Genomic DNA, 18543 nt, shown 5'->3' with positions numbered 1-18543 from the left:
CGGGGTATCTTCCTTTGCTGTGCACGGACTCTAGTTGTGTCTCTCAGACTCCAGAGCGAGCTTCAGAGCTCTCAGACTTCAGTAGTTGGGGCGACCTGTGGGATCTTAGTTCTCCAACCAGGGATCAAACCCTCGTCCCCTGCACTGCAGTGCAGATTCTTAACGACTGGGAAGTCCCAACAAGAACCAGTCTTGACTGTCCTTCCACATCTCTACATTTCTCTCTCATGTAATTTGCCCCTTTTAAACTTTGGCTCTAAGTTCTAATGTTTTACTACTTTGGCTCTAAGTTCTCCATGTTTCACTACTCTGTCTTCAAGTTTGCTAATTCATTTTTTAGCTATGTCCATTTTCTTATTCAGGTGTTTGGCTAAACTGCTTTACTTCAGAAATATTTTAAATTTCCAGATACTCTTTCTTGTTCTCTGATTGCTTGGTCCTCTGTAGTATAATTCTTATTTAATGCTGATAAACACTTGTTCAGGCTTTCTGAGGAAACCAGTTAGAATTTTTCAAGCTCTCTGCTGTTCCATGTGATATCTCAGTTTCCTCTGGAGTCAGTTCAGTTTATTTGAATAGATCATTCCACTGCATGTACAAATTTTCTGTGAACATTTCTTCATTCTTGGTTGCTGTGCAGTAAAAGGTTAACTGAACAGGTCTAGGATGGTTAAATCCTGCATAGTCCAAAGAAAGGACTGGCCTTTTAACAGCTCTTAGGAAATAACATCCACCCCTTGGAGAGTCCTGCCTGAAAAGACTGTCTGTAGATCTGGGGTCCTTGGGTCTCTAGATAGTTGCTAATGATGTAATTTATGGTGGGGCCTTGGGTCAGACTGGATCAGCTGGACCTCTGGAGGGGCTGCAGTCAGAACTAAGGTCAGCCACGTGGGCACTCCATACCTTTGCGATGAAATCCCAATAGAAACTCCAAGACACCAAAGCTTAGGTGAGTGCCCCTGGTTGACAGCACTTCATGAGTGGGAAAATTAACCAGTGCCCACCCGACCTCTGTCCTCTGGAAGAGGACAGCTGGAAGCCTGTATCCGGTCTCTCCCAGACTCTCCTCTGCACCTTTGGCATGTACTGATGTTATCTGTATCCATTCACTGTAAGGTAGCACAATCAGGAGAGGAACAGCTTTTCTGAGTTCTGTGAATCCTCCTAAAAAATTATTGACTTTGACTTTGTGCCCACAAAGTGACTTTGGGGCCTGCAACAGTGTCCACAAGGAGGGGAAGCAACCTGTAGGCTCTGTAGAGAGATGAGGCTCCTTGCCCGGCAACAGGCAGACAGGGAGGTTAAGAGCTCCCTAGATGGTCAAATCAGGCCAGTTTATTCTGTGGGTCCAGTGAAGGTCATCACTTTTAACAGCAGATAATACAGTGCGCGGCCCTAATCAGCACTCAGTGAGGACTTGGGACTGTGCTTTCATGAGAGTCCTGACGGTGGGCCAGGTCCTTGGTCCTTTCTAGAGGAAGGAGCGGCTAGTACAGAGGGCAGCAGGGGGCGGCCAGGCCCCAGCATGGCGGACGAGAGGGGTTGGCTGCTCGCACCGGTTCCCGGGCCATAGCAAGGTACGTCGTTGGGGACCAGTCCCAGTAACATGCTCAAAGCCGGGCACTGTGACGTCCCAGGTACCCAAACAAACCTTGGACCAGGGAGGTCGTCGGCCTGGCGAGGGTGGCCAGGGTTCCCGCGGCTCCCTCTCCCCCAGGGGGCGCTCAGCGGGGCCCTGGAGCGGGCGGGAGCGGAGAGGGCGCCGGGCGGCCGGGGGCGAGGCCATGCGCCCGCAGGGGGCGGCGCTGCTGCTGGCGCAGCTGTTGGTGCGGATCGAAATCGCCGAGCAGGGTGAGCTCGGGCGGCGAGGGCTGCGGGCGCGAACCGGGGTGAGGGGGGCGGCTGGGGCGCGAGGAGGCAGTGGGGAACTCACCTCGTCTCCTGTCCGCAGCCCTTCGGGACAAGGACCTGCTGCTTCCAGGTAAGGCGTGCGGGAGGCGCTTCCCCGCGGAGGGCTCGTGGGCCCGAGCGCGAAGGGCGCCTCAGCTTTCCCTCTCCCCGCTCCAGGTTTTCAGAACTCGTCGATGCTCGCATGTAACTGATGGGCCCCGGGGGGCCGGGGGCGGGCAGGATGGGGCGGGCGCCCGCGGGCCACGTGGGGCGGGTCCCCAGCGTTCGACGCTTCCTGGGTGGCACGACCCCAGGACGCGCCGTTCCCCCCCCCCCCCCCCTCCAGGACGCGCAGTTCCCCGGGAGCCCCTTCCCTTCCCAGTGGGTGAGGGTGGACAGGATGAGCCTGCCTGCAGCAGCTCAGCCTGGTGTCCGTCTGTCCATCCCAGGGCCTTGTGGTCAACGGGTCATCCCGACACGCATAGTGGGTGGAAAGGATGCAACAATCGGACACTGGCCGTGGCAGGGCAGCCTGCGTCTGTGGGGCTACCACTTCTGCGGAGCGAGCCTGCTCAACCGCCGCTGGGCGCTCTCGGCCGCGCACTGCTTTGAAAAGTGAGTCTGGGGGCAGGGGGCCCGCTGACCCCGCGTCCCGAGTCTGTGCCAGGACGCGCGCCCATGTGCCACGTGGCCGCGGCCTTCGTGTGCTCCTGAGCCCCAGGCTGGGCTGCAGCCCGTTCCACACCGGCACGAGGCCCCCAGGGCGCTCCCTGAGGAAACCCTATGAGGTTTTTTCCGGAACGTTTGTGTGTCTTGTTCTCTTTCTTGCTTCGTTTGTCCCCACATGGCACCTCCAGCCTCCACCTTCCTCACCCCACCTCCCAGCGGAGGTGTACCCCTGGGGGAGGAATGAGCTGAGGTAAGTGCTGGACAGGAGCCCGGCTGGTGGGGTCAGTGGTTCCCGAAGCTGTGTGGAGCCCAGCCTGTGTGACCCCCATGAACCTGCTGGTCCCCTTAAGAGGAGGGCCCTGGAGGCGACAGGGGGTTGAGTGACTGGCCAGGTGAGCTGGCAGGGGAGGCACCCTCCTGTCCCACGTCCCCAGGTGTGGGACTTTGTTTGGGGCTCAGGGCTCTCCCCGTTTCTGCCCTGGCCTCTTTGTGGAAGGAGGACCTGTGTCCGGGATGAGCCGGGCAGTGGCCCGGCAGTCTCAGGGAGTGGCCCAGGCATGCTGGGATGGCCCACTCTCCCTCTGAAGACCCCTGAGGGCTCTCTCCTCCCTTGATAGCAACCGAAATCCCTTTCACTGGTCAGTCCAGTTTGGGGAGCTGTCTGCCGCACCATCCATTTGGAACTTGCAAGCCTACTACAACCGTTACAATGTGGACCAGATTTTCCTGAGCCCCCACTATCTGGGCGCTCCGGTGTATGACATCGCCCTGTTGAAGCTGTCCTCCTCAGTCACCTATACTAAGTACATCCAGCCCATCTGCGTCATGGCCTCCATCTCTGAGTTTGAGAACAGGAGTGACTGCTGGGTGACCGGCTGGGGAGACGTTGAAGAGGAGCTGAGTGAGTCTGGGGACAGACGGGTATGGGCCAGGCGAGGGTGGCAGTGCCATCGCCTGCTGGTTCTAGCTGCACCAGCCTCATGCTGGCAGCCTGCTCAGTGTTCTCTGGATGCTGGCTCTCCACCCTTGCCCCTCGCCCGTAGAGCAGGGCTTTCTGTATGTACCCTAAGCTCCCCTTCTCTTCCGGAGATTGTGAGCCAGAAACCAGAGAGGAAGGCCCAGGCTAGCACCCTCAGCTTGCTGGGTGTCTGTTGGGTGCTGTGGGGGAAGTGGGTGTCTGTGTTTCAGGAAACCCTTCTTTCTACCCCAGCAGGGTGCTCCCCCCTACCCCCTCCATCCAGCCTCCCACTCCAGCTCCCCCACCCCTTCTGCACCGACAGGGGCGGTGGGAGGTGGGAGCCCTCCCATCCTGGAGTGCCAGCTCATTCATTCTCTCCTTGAAACTTTAAGCCTTGCTCCAGCCCTGCTCCCACTCAATCTCTGCGGGACTCCATGTGCTGGCATTAGTGAAATGTGAAAGTGAAATCGCTCAGTTGCGTCCGACTCTTTGTGACCCCATGGACTGTAGCCCACCAGACTCCTCCGTCCATGGGATTCTCCAGGCAAGAGCCCTGGAGTGGGTTGCCATTAGCTGCCACCCATTTCTGTCTTACCACGAGTCCCTCGAATCTGCTGGGCCCGGGTCCCCCAGAGGGGCTCACGAATTAGACCCCGGTCACACTGCCCCCGGGCCTAGCACGGCCCTGCCTTGCCCTCAACCACAGCAGCCGTGATAGACCGAGCTCCCCTGGTGCACTGTGTGTACCAGGGCTCCAAGGACTCTCTTCCTTCTGAAATCTACCTGCCAAAGAGCTGGGAGCATCTTTATGCCTGCTTTACAGATGAGGAAACCCGGAGAGGCATGGAGAGTTTCCCAGGCCCTGGGGATCCATGGAGAAGCCAGGGCTCCTTGGCCCAGAGAGAGTAGCCAGCCACACACCTGGCATTGCCAGTGAGGAGAGGGGAGTCGACTGGAGACCTGCCCTGTCCTTTCCTTGCACCCCAGGGGGCTGGAGAAGGTGCCCCAGTGTAGACTTCTTGGGCCCAAAGGGCTGGATGGCCGTGAGCTGAGGGGCCCAGCCAGGCTGACACTGCCCCTCCCCCAGCTGACAGGCAATCACATCCAGCGCCAGCTGAACCCTCACTCCGACAGGTAGAAGGTGACTTCTTGACCCCACCCCCAGAGCTGATGTACTCTGTACTAGTGGGGAAACCTTGGGCAAAGCACTTCATCTCACTCTGCCTCACCTTCCACATCTGTAAAATGGGGTAATAATAGTTCCCACCAGAGAGGGTAGTTCTGAGGCTTAAAAGCATTCCTACATGAGGGCTTAGCAGAGCGCCTGGAAGTCAAGAAACGATTGCTTCAACAGCTTTCAGTGTTAATGGGATCACCATCCTCTGCAGGACAAGGAGGTGATTCAGTTCTAGACTTTGGACAGGCCTGGCTTCATATCAGGGCTTCCCAGGGGGTGCTAATGGTAAAGGATCCGCTGACCCATGCAGGAGACATAAGAGACCCAGGTTCGATCCCTGGGTCGGGAAGACCCCCTGGAGGAGGGCATGGCAACCCAATCCACTATTCTTGCCTAGAGAATCCCATGAACAGAGGAGCCTGGTGGGTCATGGTCCATGGGGTTGCAAAGAGTTGGACACGATTAAAATAACTTAGCATGCATGGGTTCATGTTAGGCTCTGGCAGCTCCTGGTGCTTTGCCGGGGTTGAAGGAGGGTGACCCTCCTCCTGAATCTTTCCTTACCCAAGACCAAGGTTGATTACACTGCATCCCAGGGATGCTGCAGGAGCACCTGGTAGAGCTCTGGGCTCGGGCTTGGCAGGCTTGTTGCAGGGGGAGAGAGAGCACGCCAGGCTGCCCCACTCCCGCAGGCACTGGACGCTGGACTGTGCAGATCCTAAACCATCCCAGCTGCACCAGCCCCACCCCGGAGTGCTAAGGTCTCTCCCTGGGGGCTGGAGCAGGGCCTATTTTCTGCAGGCTGCAGTGAGGGAAGCTGTAACAGCCAGTCCCTCCTCTAGGCCCTTCCGTGGTGTGTTCATCACCCACCACATGCTGGGTGCTGGGCTAGAGCAGAGGAGTCAAGGGCAATGTCCCAGGTACTGTGGGTGCCCCAGGGTCCCCCCGCCGCATGCCTTTGTAGCCTGTGCCATTCTGATGGCAGAGGAGAGGCTCAGGACGCCATCTTTCTCTGTTCCCTCAACTCCGTGGCAGGTCTGCCATCTCCCTACACCCTCCAGGAAGTGCAGGTCGGGATCATAAACACCACCATGTGTAATCACCTGTTCTCAATGCCCGATTTCCGCATTGACATCTGGGGAGACATGATTTGCGCTGGCGAGCCTCAAGGCGGCAAGGATTCCTGCTTTGTGAGTGTCCCTCCCGTCCCCAGCTCGCGCATCACCCCAGCCGCCCGCCTCCCCTCCCTGGCCAGAAAGCACCCTGCGTCCCTGCCCTCCATTCGGGCCTCGTGCCCACCCTGGGGGGCGGGGGGAGGGACGACTGTTCCACTTTGCAGATGCAGAAGCTGAGGCTTGCTCACTTTGGTGGAGGGGAGGGGTGGGATTTGCACCCTGTCTGCCTGGCCACAGCCCCTCCTACTCTCCCGGCCTCTCTGCTCACCCCTCCCGCGCCACCCCAGGCTGGACTCACCCGTGCTGGTCCCCAGGGTGACTCAGGTGGGCCCTTGGTCTGTGAAAAGAAAGGGCTGTGGTATCAAGTTGGAGTCGTGAGCTGGGGAGTGGGCTGCGGTAGGCCCAACCGGCCGGGTGTCTACACCAATATCAGTGTGCACTACAAGTGGATCCGAGAGGTTCTGGCCCAAAACAACACTTGCAGGCTGGACTCCTGCCTGATGCTGCTGCTCCTTCCTCTGCTCTGGGCTCTCCCATTCCTACAGCTGGCCTGAGCCCAGCCAGTGGCCCCCGAGAGTTGGGGCCATCTGCTGAGTCAGGCCCAGTCCCCTTCTGTCCCCTTTGCTAATAAAAGTGTATATGTTCAAGTTGACACCTTGCTGCACTTTCGGTGGCCCCGGGTGGCTTCCTGGACACCCTCACGGACACTTGCGTCCCGTCCACTCCAAGACCACTCTTTAACTCCTAAATCATCGTCCACTTATCTGTGCTATGCGGGTTTTGGTTGCAAACAACAAAACCCTTTCAAGGTTAGTTCGATCAGAAAGATCATTTATTAAAGGACTCTCAAGAGTCTTCTCCAGCACCACAATTTGAAAGCATCAGTTCTTCAGCGCTCAGCCTTCTTTATGGTCCAGCTCTCACATCCATACATGACTACTGGAAGAACCATAGATTTGGCTGGCGAGGCTTATGTCAGACCCAGTGTTGTCCTGGGAAGACAAGACCAGGCAGCTCCCTCTGGGGCCAGAGTTAGTCCCCTGATGGTGGAGAGGGCAGGACGGAGGAGGAAGGTCCTGGGAGGCGGGCAGTAGGGCCCAGATATGTCACCAGCCCTGTTTTCCCAGGCCTGGCCCTCAAGATACTGTGTCCCTCACCCATCCCTTCCAGGGACCCATACGGGGACCTGGGCCTGGCCTGGCCAGGAGTCTGTAGAGCCAGCAAGGGTGGAGCCCAGGAGCTTCTGAGCCGATACCAGGAAGATGCGCAGGCCTGCCCTGCAGCCACATGTGGTGAGGGGACCTGGGAAAGGGGAGGGCGTGGGTGTGGGTGTGTGATCTCTGCTTTCAGAGCTGGTGACCCACAAGTGACCCAGACAGACCTTCTCATGGCTGGGAGGGAGGGGCACCTAGTCAACAAATAAGTGAACAAACCCAAGAAATATTCACATCTCCCCTCATTTTTCAGGATGGCCTCTGAGGGCCTCACACCCCTGTCCTGGGAGAGGAGGTCTCCGCCCAGGCTGCTCTGCAGTTCGCGGGCAGCAACCCCTCCCGGCCACGAGAGGAAGTTCCCACGTCAACCCTGAGAGGTGCTGGGGGCAGAGCCAGAGGTGGTGCCCAGCGCCCAGCGCCCAGCCCCCAGCCCAGCTTCAGGTGGGGTCCCCTGGGCTGGGTGACGGTGCCCTTCCTTCAGAAGGAGAAGCAGGCTGCAGCCAGCCACCACGCCATCCTCAGCCGCCTCAGTATCGACCTCTGAGAATTTCACCTGAGACCGGTGGCCTCTCAAGAGGCCTCTTATCTGAAGAAATAGCCCCCTCAGGTCATCGGGAGGCCCTGTGGGTGGCCCCAAAGGTGTTATTTTGATTTGAACATGTCACAAACTGTACAGCGGCCTGGGAGACACACCCAACTGTCTTCTAAACTGGATGTACCAATAGTATGTTCCCACCAGCTATGAATGAGTTCAGCTTCATTTTTTATATCTAAAAAATTGTACCTTTCCTTCAGATGGTTAGAATAAAATGAGTTAATTTATAAACGGCTTAGAACAATATCTGGTATAGAAGAAGCACGTTTCCCTGGTGGCTCAGTGGTAAAGAATTCGCCTGCAATGCAGGAGATGCTGGTTTGATCCTTGGGTTGGGAAGATCCCTTGGAGGAGGAAATGACAACTCACTCCAGTATTCTTGCCTGGGAAATCCCATGAACAGAGGAGCCTTACAGGCTACAGTCCACAGGGTCGCAGAAGAGTCAGATACAAATGATTGACTGGACAACAAACCCAGAATAAGCACTGTGCCTGGGCTCTCATCACCACCGTCACCCCGACTACCACCATCACCAACATCCGCATCGCCACCCTGTGACCCAGCCAGCAGAATTTTGAAAGGAAGAGAACGCCCAGCTCCTGAGGCCCCAGTGTGAGCACCAGAATGACCACCTTACTTCTCTTTCTCTAGATCGATTCTGGAACAGCCCAGCCCTCCTCAGCCATGCCTCTATTTTAGCAGTGGTTCCCAACATGTATTCCATGGAATGTTATTTCCCAAGGCTGTGAATAGACTTCATTTGTAAAAGGAGCGTATGATCACAGACTTTGGGGAAAGTGAAATCTTTAAAAAAATTTTCTTGTTGACCTAGAACCTATTATACAGAGTGAAGTGACTCAGAAAGAAAAAGACAAATATCATATTCTAATGCATATATACAGAATCTAGAAAAATGGTGCTGAAGAATTTATTTACAGGGCAGCAGTGGAGAAACAGACATGGAGAATAGACTAATGGGCATGGGGAGAGGGGAGGAGAGGGTGAGATGTATGTTGTGAGTAACGTGGAAATTTACATTACCGTATGTAAAATAGACAGCGAATGGGAATTTGCTGCATGGCTCAGGAAACTCAAACAGGGGCTCTGTATCAACCTAGAGTGGGGGGATGGGGCGGGAGATGGAAGGGAGGTTCAGAAGGGAGGGGATATACCTATGGCTGATTCATATTGAGGTTTGACAGAAAACAACAAAATTCTGTAAAGCAATTATCCTTCAATAAAAAAATAAACTAAAAAATATAAAGAAAAAACTAGTTTTTCAGAATAAAAGTTGTAATAATAAAAAAATTTTTGTTGCAGAACTTTTCAATGACTTTTACTTGCTAAAATGCATCAGGAATCTGAAAGAGAAAATATAGTGGGTTGCGTTTCCCAAATTTCTTGACCATAGAACTGTCACTTGTGAGGGATTTCTTAAGGGATGTGTGGATGCTGTTCCACCGTCTCTAGAGCCAGGCTGAATCTTCACAGTTCCCTTGGAGTCTCTCTCTCTCTCTCTTTCTCTCTCGTAGGATCCACCCGAGCGGACAGCCTCCCCCTTCTCAGGTGGATTTTTCTCCAGTACAATTTCATTTCCTTTCTGCACCTGTCCCTCCCAGGTACCCTGTCTGACACGAGGGGGCGGTAGTGAGCTGAGATCCGGCTTCTCAAGCCGGCCCGGTGTTTGTCTAGAAGTGAGGAAATGGCTCAACACTGACATTTTCTCCTTTTGCTAAATACAGCTGGTAGATGAAAACACAGCGAACTGAGGCGCCTGAAACAACGCTCATTTCCCTGCACTCGTGTCTACGTTGTGACGGCTCTGAGCCCTGCCTTCCCATCGCCCTCACCCTCTTTGTCATTCACCAGCTGCTCAGGTTTCCTGCGTAGAGTCCCTCTTCATGGGGGTCTCCCTTGCTGTCCACGTCCAGGAGATCTCTCCCCTACAGAATCCGATGGCAGAGCCACCAGCTCATCTGACTAATAAAGAGGCTTGTTTTTCCTTTTAAAGTGGGAAGCTTGAAGAATTGGCACGTGTCCTATCTGGGGCTGCTCATGACGCCCCCACCTTGGACAAATGTTCAGCTAATGGGGAAAATCGCTCTGCAGAACCAGACTTCTTAGCAAAGTAAAAGTAGCTTTATGATGATTATCAAAATAATGCCTTCTTGTTAGAAAATAAAAGTCAGTCAAAGGAGCTCAAAGAAGAAACTTAAAAAAAAATCACCAGAACCAAACTTGTAATCAGTCTCCTAGTGTTGGATAGTTGAAAAGTTGCTGTCATTTAAAATGATATCTTGGCTGGTCTCCATCTTCCCCTTCTGGGTGCGGCTGGTGAACGAGGAGTCCCAGGAAGTGTTCTTCAGTGGCCTGTTTGAGAACTGCTTCCATATCAAGTGCTGGAAGCCTCGACCCTTATCCATTTACGTCATCCTCGGCCGAGTCTCCCTGCTGTCCGCCGTTGTCTTGTCTTTCCTCACCACTTTCATCATGGTGTCCTTTGCGTCTCAGCTCTTTCCGAGGACCCGGAAGCACAACTTTGTGTCAACCTTCATCAGTTTCCTCACAGGGGCTTGTGCCTTCCTGGCCTTGTTGCTGCATGCCCTGGAGATCCAGAGTCTGCGGATGAAGCCCAGCCCCCCGCAGTTCTCCATACAGTGGCCTTACTACGTCCTGGGCTTCAGCATCCTTCTGTTCATGGTGGCTGGTGCCATCTGCCTCATCCAAGAAATAGCCTGCCCTAGATGCCATTTGTTGCCCATTTCCCAGAGTACTGAGGACACCCAAGAGATCTCGTACCTGGAAAACCTGGATAGTCTGGGAGGAGAACTGAGCTCCATGCAGAAGGAGACACTGCTGAAGGAAGAAACCATTATCTAGACCCAGACAGTCTGTGCCCTGCCCTTCGTCCAGTGCACATGTGTCAGTGTGTGTGGCTCTTCAGTCTCCCCCAGTCTCTGCCGTTTCTGATGAGGCTTTTGAGTGTCAAGTCAACCCCTCCCTTCCCCCTCCTCACAGTGATTCTATCCTGCGTGTGTTTGATATTTGTTAAACGTTTTTTTTTAATTCTTAAAAAAAAAAAAAGAAAAGTAAAATGATATCTTTAGGAAAACCTTAATTTATAAATTTGGCACATCTTCCCAATCACTCCTATTCATTTATTTATTTGGCTGCACCGGTCTTAGTGACGACATGCAGGATCATTTATTCGTGGTAGGTGGGATCTAGTTACCCGACCAGGGATTGAACCCGGGTCTCCTGTGTTGGGAGCATGGAGTCTTAGCCATTGGACCACCAGGGAAGTCCCTCTCATCATTTCTTAGGATACCTTTTCTGTGGGCGCAATGTTTTAGCCAAATGGGCTTCATGTTTGTAAGGTTTTTAAGTCATGAGAAGGTCCTCAGTACACTCCCCCAGGTAAGTAAGAGAACCCACTCCCCATATTGTTCCTGACCCTGGGAATCTCCAATTTCATATCTTTTGAGAACTTATAGGTTAAAAATGTATCCCATTTAAAAAAGAACAATCATTTTTACTTTGTAAAATTAGTACAACCCTATTTTAAAAATGGAAGTGGTACGAAAAAGAACAGAAGAGAGATAGAAAAATGCCTTAAATTCCATCATCTGGAAGTAACCCTAGTTTTGTTTGAACATTGTTCCAGAAATCTGTTTGGAAAGACAAGTTCAAGGACAGAAAGATGGAAGGAAAGATAAGCAGGTGGGGCAGCATGGACACCTGCTTCTCTGAGACACTTCCAAACTCTAGAAAACAACAAGACATGTACAAACAGAGTAATTCTCTAAGAATGCTGGACCCCAGCAATTCTAAGAGAGTTCCAGAAAAACATCTACTTCTGCTTTCTTGACTATGCCAAAGCCTTTGACTGTGTGGATCACAATAAACTGTGGAAAATGCTGAAAGAGATGGAAATACCAGACCACCTGACCTGCCTCTTGAGAAACCTGTATGCAGGTCAGGAAGCAATAGTTAGAACTGGACATGGAACAACAGACTGGTTCCAAATAGGAAAAGGAGTACGTCAAGGCTGTATATTGTCACCCTGCTTATTTAACTTCTATGCAGAGTACATCATGAGAAACACTGGGCTGGAAGAAGCACAAGCTGGAATCAAGATTGCCGGGAGAAATATCAATAACCTCAGATATGCAGATGACACCACCCTTATGGCAGAAAGTGAAGAGGAACTCAAAAGCCTCCTGATGAAAGTGAAAGAGGAGAGTGAAAAAGTTGGCTTAAAGCTCAATATTCAGAAAACTAAGATCATGGCATCCGGTCCCATCACTTCATAGCAAATAGAAGGGGAAACAGTGGAAACAGTGGCTGACTTTATTTTTCTGGGCTCCAAAATCACTGCAGATGGTGATTGCAGCCATGAAATTAAAAGACACTCCTCAGAAGGAGTTATGACCAACCTAGACAGCATATTAAAAAACAGAGACATTACTTTGCCAACAAAGGTCCGTCTAGTCAAGGCTATGGTTTTTCCAGTGGTCATGTATGGATGTGAGAGTTGGACTGTAAAGAAAGCTGAGCGCCGAAGAATTGATGCTTTTGAACTGTGGTGTTGGAGAAGACTCTTGAGAGTCCCTTGGACTGCAAGGAGATCCAACCAGTCCATCCTAAAGGAGATCAGCCCTGGGTGTTCTTTGGAAGGACTGATGCTGAAGCTGAAACTCCAATACTTTGGCCACCTGATACACAGAGCTGACTCATTTGAAAAGACCCTAACGCTGGGAAAGATTGAGGGCAGGAGGAGAAGGGGACGACAGAGGATGAGACGGTTAGATGGCATCATCAACTCGATGGACATGGGTTTGGGTGGATTCCTGGAGTTGGTGATGGACAGGGAGGCCTGGCATGCTGCGATTTATGGGGTTGCAAAGAGTCAGACGTGACTGAGCGACCGAACTGAACTGAACTGAAGCTTCTCAAAGATATAAGCAGGGGCTTCCCTGATGGCCCAGTGGTTAAGAATCCACCTTGTAATGGGAATTACAGGAGACACCAGTTTGACTACAGGGGACACTGATTCGATGCCTGGTCCGGGAAGACCTCATGCCAGGGAGCAACTAAGCCTGTGTGTCACAACTACTGAGCCCACGCGCTACAACTACTGAAGCCTGCACGCCTAGAGCCCGTGCTCCACAACGAGAGAAGCCACCGCCACGAGAAGCCCGTGCTCACGACTACAGAGTAGCCCCCACTTGTCGCAACTGGAGAAAGCCAACGCATAACAACGAAGACCTAGAACAGACAAAAGTTAAAAAGTTAATTAAGTTAAAAAAAGAGGTAGGCAGATGGGCTTGCATTGATATGGGTCTAGGGATTTGTAGGCAGGATACAGTGAATCTGGGGTTCATGAGAGGCTCTCAGAAAACCTCAGTCTGTTTGGTTAACTCCCTGCAGTGGGTTGGACCAGAAAGCAAGCCCTCACCAAGAACCGAGTCCGTTGGAGCCTTGATCTTGGACTTCCAGCCTCCAGAACTGTAAGGGATAAACCTCTGTTGTTTGAGCCCCTCCCCCTGCCCCCAGTCTGCAGTATTGGTTACAGCAGCCCAGGCTGACCGATACACGAGGTGAAAAGCACTGTGTCAGGGCAGCCTCGGGGAATGGAACTTGGAGATCTTGCCTCCATCAACCTGACCCTTGGGTGGAGGTCATTTTATTTTCAGCACTTGCACTAATGGGACTTTAATTACATATAAGATTAGACAAAAACGTGTGGCCGGGCTACCTGGCATTCCATTAAAAGTACTGAGTTTCTCTGCAGAACGCTGGTGAAAAATGTTTTGCTTAGAGCATTCAGTGAGATTTTTAAGGGAATGAGCAAAGGTGGAGAATCGAGAGCTTCAGAAATACACAGCCAAGTTGTCCTTTCAGAGGGGGCCACCTGGTGTGGCAACAGCCCCCCAAAGGCAAGCGAGGGAAAGTCGCTCAGTCGTTTCCAACTCTGCAGCCCCGTGGGCTGCAGCCTGCTGGGCTCCTCTGTCCATGGGATTCTTCAGGCAAGAATCCTGGAGTGGATAGCCATTTCCTTCTCCAAGGGATCTTCCCAAGTCAGGGATGGAACCCGGGTCTCCTGCATTGCAGGCAGATTCTTTACCATCTGAGCCACCAGGGAAGCCCCACCAGGCACAAAGGCCAGCTTTGGACTCCTCTTGGGACTGGGACAGAATGCCCCTTCCCTTCTTGATCTCCCCACTACCCTGCTCAGCAGGATCTTCCATCTGATTCCTGGGGCCTCGGACATCAGATGAGGCCGCCTGCAGGAGCCAGCACCCCTTGCCGTGCCCCAGGAGCCTGAGCCTGGGATGCAGGATCCAGCTTCCAAGCAAGCAAGGCAGGGGCTCCCTGCCGAGGGGCCACAGGGAGGTGCCCACCAGCTCTGAGTGTGCTGGGGACCAAGGCCTCAATCGGCTGTCCTAGGACTGCAGAGCATAGTGGAGAGGGAGGCAAGGGATGTTAGTCCTGACCTGCCCCCGACCCACATGCCAGTTGGCTCAGCATCTGCCCCTGCTGGGAGAAGGAGACCCAGTTGTTCCGGGCTCCTGGAAGACTGAGATCCGGGGTACGCCCACAGAGGGGATTATGGTCTCAATGCTCCTAAACCCCCTTGTGCGCAACTCTGATCCCCAGGGACAAAGGGCCTGTGTTAAATCTCCGCAGTGGGCTCAGAGCCAGCACTGGGCCCCGGGTGACCGAGGGGGCAGGGCTCCTCTGGGGACCGGGCTTCCAGCATAGGTGTGCATGGTGCACACAGCTGCTCAGGGCAGTGCAAACTGCTGGGTGTAGGGATAGCTGGGCAAATGTTAGAAGGTGCATCCTGTGTTGCACACGTGCATTTTGAAAGCACGTGTGTGCATGTGTGTCTCTTATAACCATGCCCCTGCCCTCCATGATAATGTGCCGCCCGTGTGCCCTCGGGCAAGTGCCCTCATCCCCTCCTTGTCCAATCTGGCAGCCAATACTTCCTCCAACTCCCACCCTAGGTACTGCATCCTGGAGTCTTGGCCAGACAAACCCTGCTTTTGGGCTCACACCCTGGCAGTCTGCAGTGAGAATGAAGCCTCCTAATTGGCAGCATTAGCAGAAGAAGTGCCTGGCGCTGGGCTGGGGCAGGAACACAAGCCCCTTTGTGCCTCCTCTGGGCCCCTTCCTCCAGCAGCTGTACCTGCCGGGGTCCTAGGCCTCCTGCGTCTCCACCTCCCCAGAAGGATCCGGGGCCCCAGGAGGGCTTCTCTGCCCCCTGCAGCTGGCTGGCCCTGCCCTTCCCCAGAGGCATCATGGGGCTGGAGGACTCTGGGGGCGAATGTGGAGCTCTGGAGGTCAGGTGAGGGCCTCACCTTTGCCACAGCAGTCAGGGGGACCTGAGCCCTAAGGAGCCTGTCCAGGGGGACCAGTGCAGGCCCAGAAGGAGGGGCCAGCTTCTGGACAAGGCTGCTCTCTGCTCCATGTGTGCTGAGTTGCCCGGTCGTGTCCGACTTTTCACGACCCCGTGGACTGTAGCCCACAAGGCTCCTCTCTCCATGGGATTCTCCAGGCAAGAATTCTGGAGTGGGTTGCCATGCCCTCCTCCAGCGGACCTTCTTGACTCAGGGATCGAAGCCATGTCTGTATCTTCTGCATTGCAGGCGGGTTCTTTACCGCTGAGCCTGTAGGGAAACCCAAAAGGGTAATAACACTTGTTTATTGGCAATGGCATTGACATTTCATGAACTTTTCAAATCTCACATTATTCTTCTGAATTTTTACTAATCATTTAAAATGTAAAATGTATTCTTAGCTCACGGATTGTGTAAGATGCGATGGCAGGCGGAACTTGGCCTGCGGATCACAGTGTGCTGACCCCTGACCCTGGGTCATGATGTAAGTAAGGGAGGTGGCAGCTAGACAGGGCCTCCACTCTGACACCAAGGCCCCCGCACTACCATCCCGATAAAGCCGGAGTCCCCGGTTCCTGGAAGCCAGCTCTTCCCCAGTGAAACTGGCACATGCCAGGCCACTATCTGTGCCCCTTCTCCTTGTCATCACGTGGGGGTTCTGGACCTTGAACTGGGTTCTACACGAGGCAGGAGCCCTGGGCCCCACGAAGCTCTGCAGGCAGCTACCCTGAAGCACCCCTGTGAGGCTGACCCTGTTTGGTCAACTGGGAAGGGCTCTAGGACACCTCCCCCACCTCTGAAGTCAAGGTCAAGTGCAAGGGCCCAGAAGAGAGACCCAGAGGTCAGAGTAAAATACCTGTCATTGTCTCCGTGTATTTATGTAGGCTGCGGGGCCAAAACAATAAACACAGCATATCCGGGAGCCTCCCCACTGGATGGCTCTGGGGATTCCCCCAGAAGACCCCCCCACCAGCTCCTTCCTGCTCCCTGCTGACCCCTTGACTCCTTCCTCCTGGAGGGGGGCCCACATGGCCCAGGAGGGTATAAAAGGCCCAGTGGCGGACATCCAGGTACCAAAAGACAGACTCCGCAGGCCAGGTAAGGCCCCGCCCCCACCATGCTTGGGCCCACGAGGTCAGGGGAGGCCCCTCTCTGAGATCGTAGGCCTGTGCTATTCTCCCCAGGAGCCCTTGAATCTCCAGCCAGAAGCCATGCTGCTGTGGCTGACCCTCGCCCTCCTGTGGAGCCCCACCTGCTGGGCACAGCGTAAGTCTGGCTGGGGGTCCCCCCAGCCCACCCCCCTGGAGGCCCCCTTCACCCCTCCCTCTGTCCAGGGCTGGGGTCTGGGCCAGCCCTTGTCACAGACGGACTCTGCTCTCAGGCCTGTCCCCTCGTCTGAGGGGCTGTGTCCTCCTCTGGGTAGAAACAGCCAACACGTCACCGTGTGCTTATTTTTTTCTCTTCCCCACCTGGTTCTTTCATCTAATAGAGAAGTATGGGCCTGGAGGAGGTACCTATTTCAGTACCTCTAGAGACTTCCAAAACGATATCACCGGGATTCGAGTGTTCATAGGTCCTCTGGGCCTAATCAAGAGGTGAGTTGAGCAGGGCCCGGGAGACCCTCACTGCGTCCCAGCCCCTGCCCCAGTCTCAGGAACCTGGGGAGGGGGCTGGTCCCTCCTCCCAGCACCCTCACTGGGGTGCTGATGTCTCCTGAGTCAGCTGAGGTCTGTCCCTCTTCCTCTGCTGTTTCCTCCCCTGCACCCCAGCCCTGTCCCCTCCCCTATCCTCCTGCAAGTCCGGCCTCTGCTTCCTGGGATGACCGAAAGGGAGGGGTGCTTCTCCCCACTGTCGCCTTTCAACCCCAACTCAGCTCAACCAGAAATGGTCTCTCAGTTTGAGAATGCCTATGGGAAAGCAGTTCTGCCCAGGTTAGGGTCAAAGAGAAAAGGAAAGAGGACCACTGATTGAACACTAGAAGTGTAGAGGCAGCAAGCCCAGGGTCTTCCCCTAATGGTTAAATGGGTGCTTTGCTCCAGGCCTGGGGTAGATATTTGCTCTGCATTTTCAGGGTCCCAGGGACCTGGGGAGAAGGAATGGGCCTGAGCAGCAGACACCATGGGGGCCAGAGTGTGGGCAGGGCCAGAGTGTGGGCGGGGCCAGTGGGGAGGGGACACTCTGGGATGGACACTGAGGTGGGGGAAGGTCACAGAGACGGGTCACCTGCTCCTGGGGCCCCCACCTGGTCTAGTGCAGTGACTGGGGCTCCAAATGCTGGGCCGGGGGTCAGGTCCCTACTCTGAGCCAGGAGACCAGCTGTACCTCCTGAGGGTCACGGTGACTGGGCACCTTGGGGAGCTCTCCTGATGGAAGATCTCAGTGACTGCTCCCCCAAATCAGTCCCACTTTGCAGATGAGCAAACTGAGCCCCGGAGAGGCTGGTCAACAAGCCCCAAATCACGGAGCCTGAAAGTGGCAGAGCAGGTGCTGAGACCAGGAAGCCTGACTCAGGCACCAAAGTCAGGAGCTCAGGGATTTATGTGCAGTGATAGGCTGTCCTTGCTGGGCATAGAGGGGTGGTGTTTACAGGACTGGGGATTTGCGGGTTACCCAGACCCTGGACCTTCAAAGCTCGCCCTTTCTTCCAGTATCCAGGTGAGGTTTGGCTCCTCCTGGAGTGAGAAATATGGAGCCCCAGGTGGGACACCTCAGGAAGTCATTCTGCTGCCCGAAGAACACATTACAGGAATCTACGGCTCCTATAAGAATTTCCTCCGCCACTTGGTCATATACACGGACCGAGGGAGGTTGTTCCCATTTGGGAAGGAAGATGGCAACACCTTTATTGCTTTCCCTGATGAAAGTGACAAGGTGCTCATCGGAGTCTGTGGCCACTACAAGCTTCTGGGCATTACCAGCATTGGCTTTGAATGGGGTTATCCTTCATTCTTAAAAAAATAGCACCGCAACCAAAGAGAAATGACCGTTCCTGAATTTCCAGGTCTGAGCTGTGGGTTACCCTGCCAAGGCCATCTGGTTGGTGGTGGGCACAAGGCAGCAGGGACCTGACTGCAGCCCTGAATCAGAATCCACCAATAAATCCAGCTTCTGCAGCTACAGTGGGTCCAGGGTGCTCCTTGGCCGGGGATGCGAACAAAGCCTTCTGAGTTTGTGGGGACGAGGCCTGTGGGGCGGAGCTCACTGAGCAGAGCTGCAGTAGGAGGCAGGAGGGGGTCCAACACCCCAGGGCTGGGTGATTCTGACAGAAAGCAGGGCCTGCCCATGCAGACCCCACCGGATCCCATAATCTCTGAGGATTCGGGGCTCCCAGAGGCCCCACCCTGGCTCTCTGCTGCAAGGCCATCCAGGGAGCCTGAGCTGTCCAGGCTCAATTCCAGGATTCTCTGAGTGTACAGGGACTTGGGGAAGCCACTCAATCATTCATTCACCCATTCACT

The 18543-nt window shown here is 54.3% G+C and overlaps 3 protein-coding genes across 5 annotated transcripts; all 3 read left to right on the top strand.

Annotated features, from left to right (window-relative positions):
• Positions 1-1781: 1781 nt before the first annotated feature.
• PRSS21 (serine protease 21) lies at positions 1782-8827 on the top strand. 3 transcript variants are annotated; one of them, XR_011563986.1, is made up of 8 exons: positions 1782-1851; positions 1952-1981; positions 2068-2094; positions 2340-2505; positions 3177-3460; positions 5730-5884; positions 7040-7161; positions 7337-8827. XR_011563986.1 is itself a non-coding variant. In XM_070779499.1 (7 exons), exons 1-7 carry the CDS (start codon positions 1785-1787, stop codon positions 7346-7348), a joined length of 741 nt encoding a protein of 246 aa, XP_070635600.1. In that variant the 5' UTR covers positions 1782-1784; the 3' UTR covers positions 7349-8827. The 3 variants fall into 3 exon arrangements, 2 of the variants coding, with proteins under 2 accessions (XP_070635600.1, XP_070635599.1); XM_070779499.1 differs by lacking the exon at positions 7040-7161; XM_070779498.1 differs by lacking the exons at positions 7040-7161; positions 7337-8827 and adding an exon at positions 6184-7019.
• A 1141-nt stretch (positions 8828-9968) lies between these two features.
• LOC109578068 (transmembrane protein 225B) lies at positions 9969-10756 on the top strand. The gene has a single exon (XM_019987057.2). It carries the CDS (start codon positions 9969-9971, stop codon positions 10557-10559), a length of 591 nt encoding a protein of 196 aa, XP_019842616.2. The 3' UTR covers positions 10560-10756.
• Positions 10757-16151: 5395 nt separating this feature from the next.
• Positions 16152-18202, top strand: LOC109578067 (pancreatic adenocarcinoma up-regulated factor-like). The gene is made up of 4 exons (XM_070779492.1): positions 16152-16183; positions 16270-16351; positions 16575-16680; positions 17734-18202. The coding sequence occupies exons 2-4, from the start codon at positions 16297-16299 to the stop codon at positions 18044-18046; spliced, it is 474 nt and encodes a 157-aa protein (XP_070635593.1). The 5' UTR covers positions 16152-16183; positions 16270-16296; the 3' UTR covers positions 18047-18202.
• The last annotated feature ends 341 nt before the right edge of the window (positions 18203-18543 follow it).

This window comes from Bos indicus, chromosome 25 (assembly GCF_029378745.1).
Source record: "Bos indicus isolate NIAB-ARS_2022 breed Sahiwal x Tharparkar chromosome 25, NIAB-ARS_B.indTharparkar_mat_pri_1.0, whole genome shotgun sequence".
NCBI classification, from domain to species: Eukaryota; Metazoa; Chordata; class Mammalia; order Artiodactyla; family Bovidae; genus Bos; species Bos indicus.
This window is presented reverse-complemented; position numbering and strand designations above follow the sequence as displayed.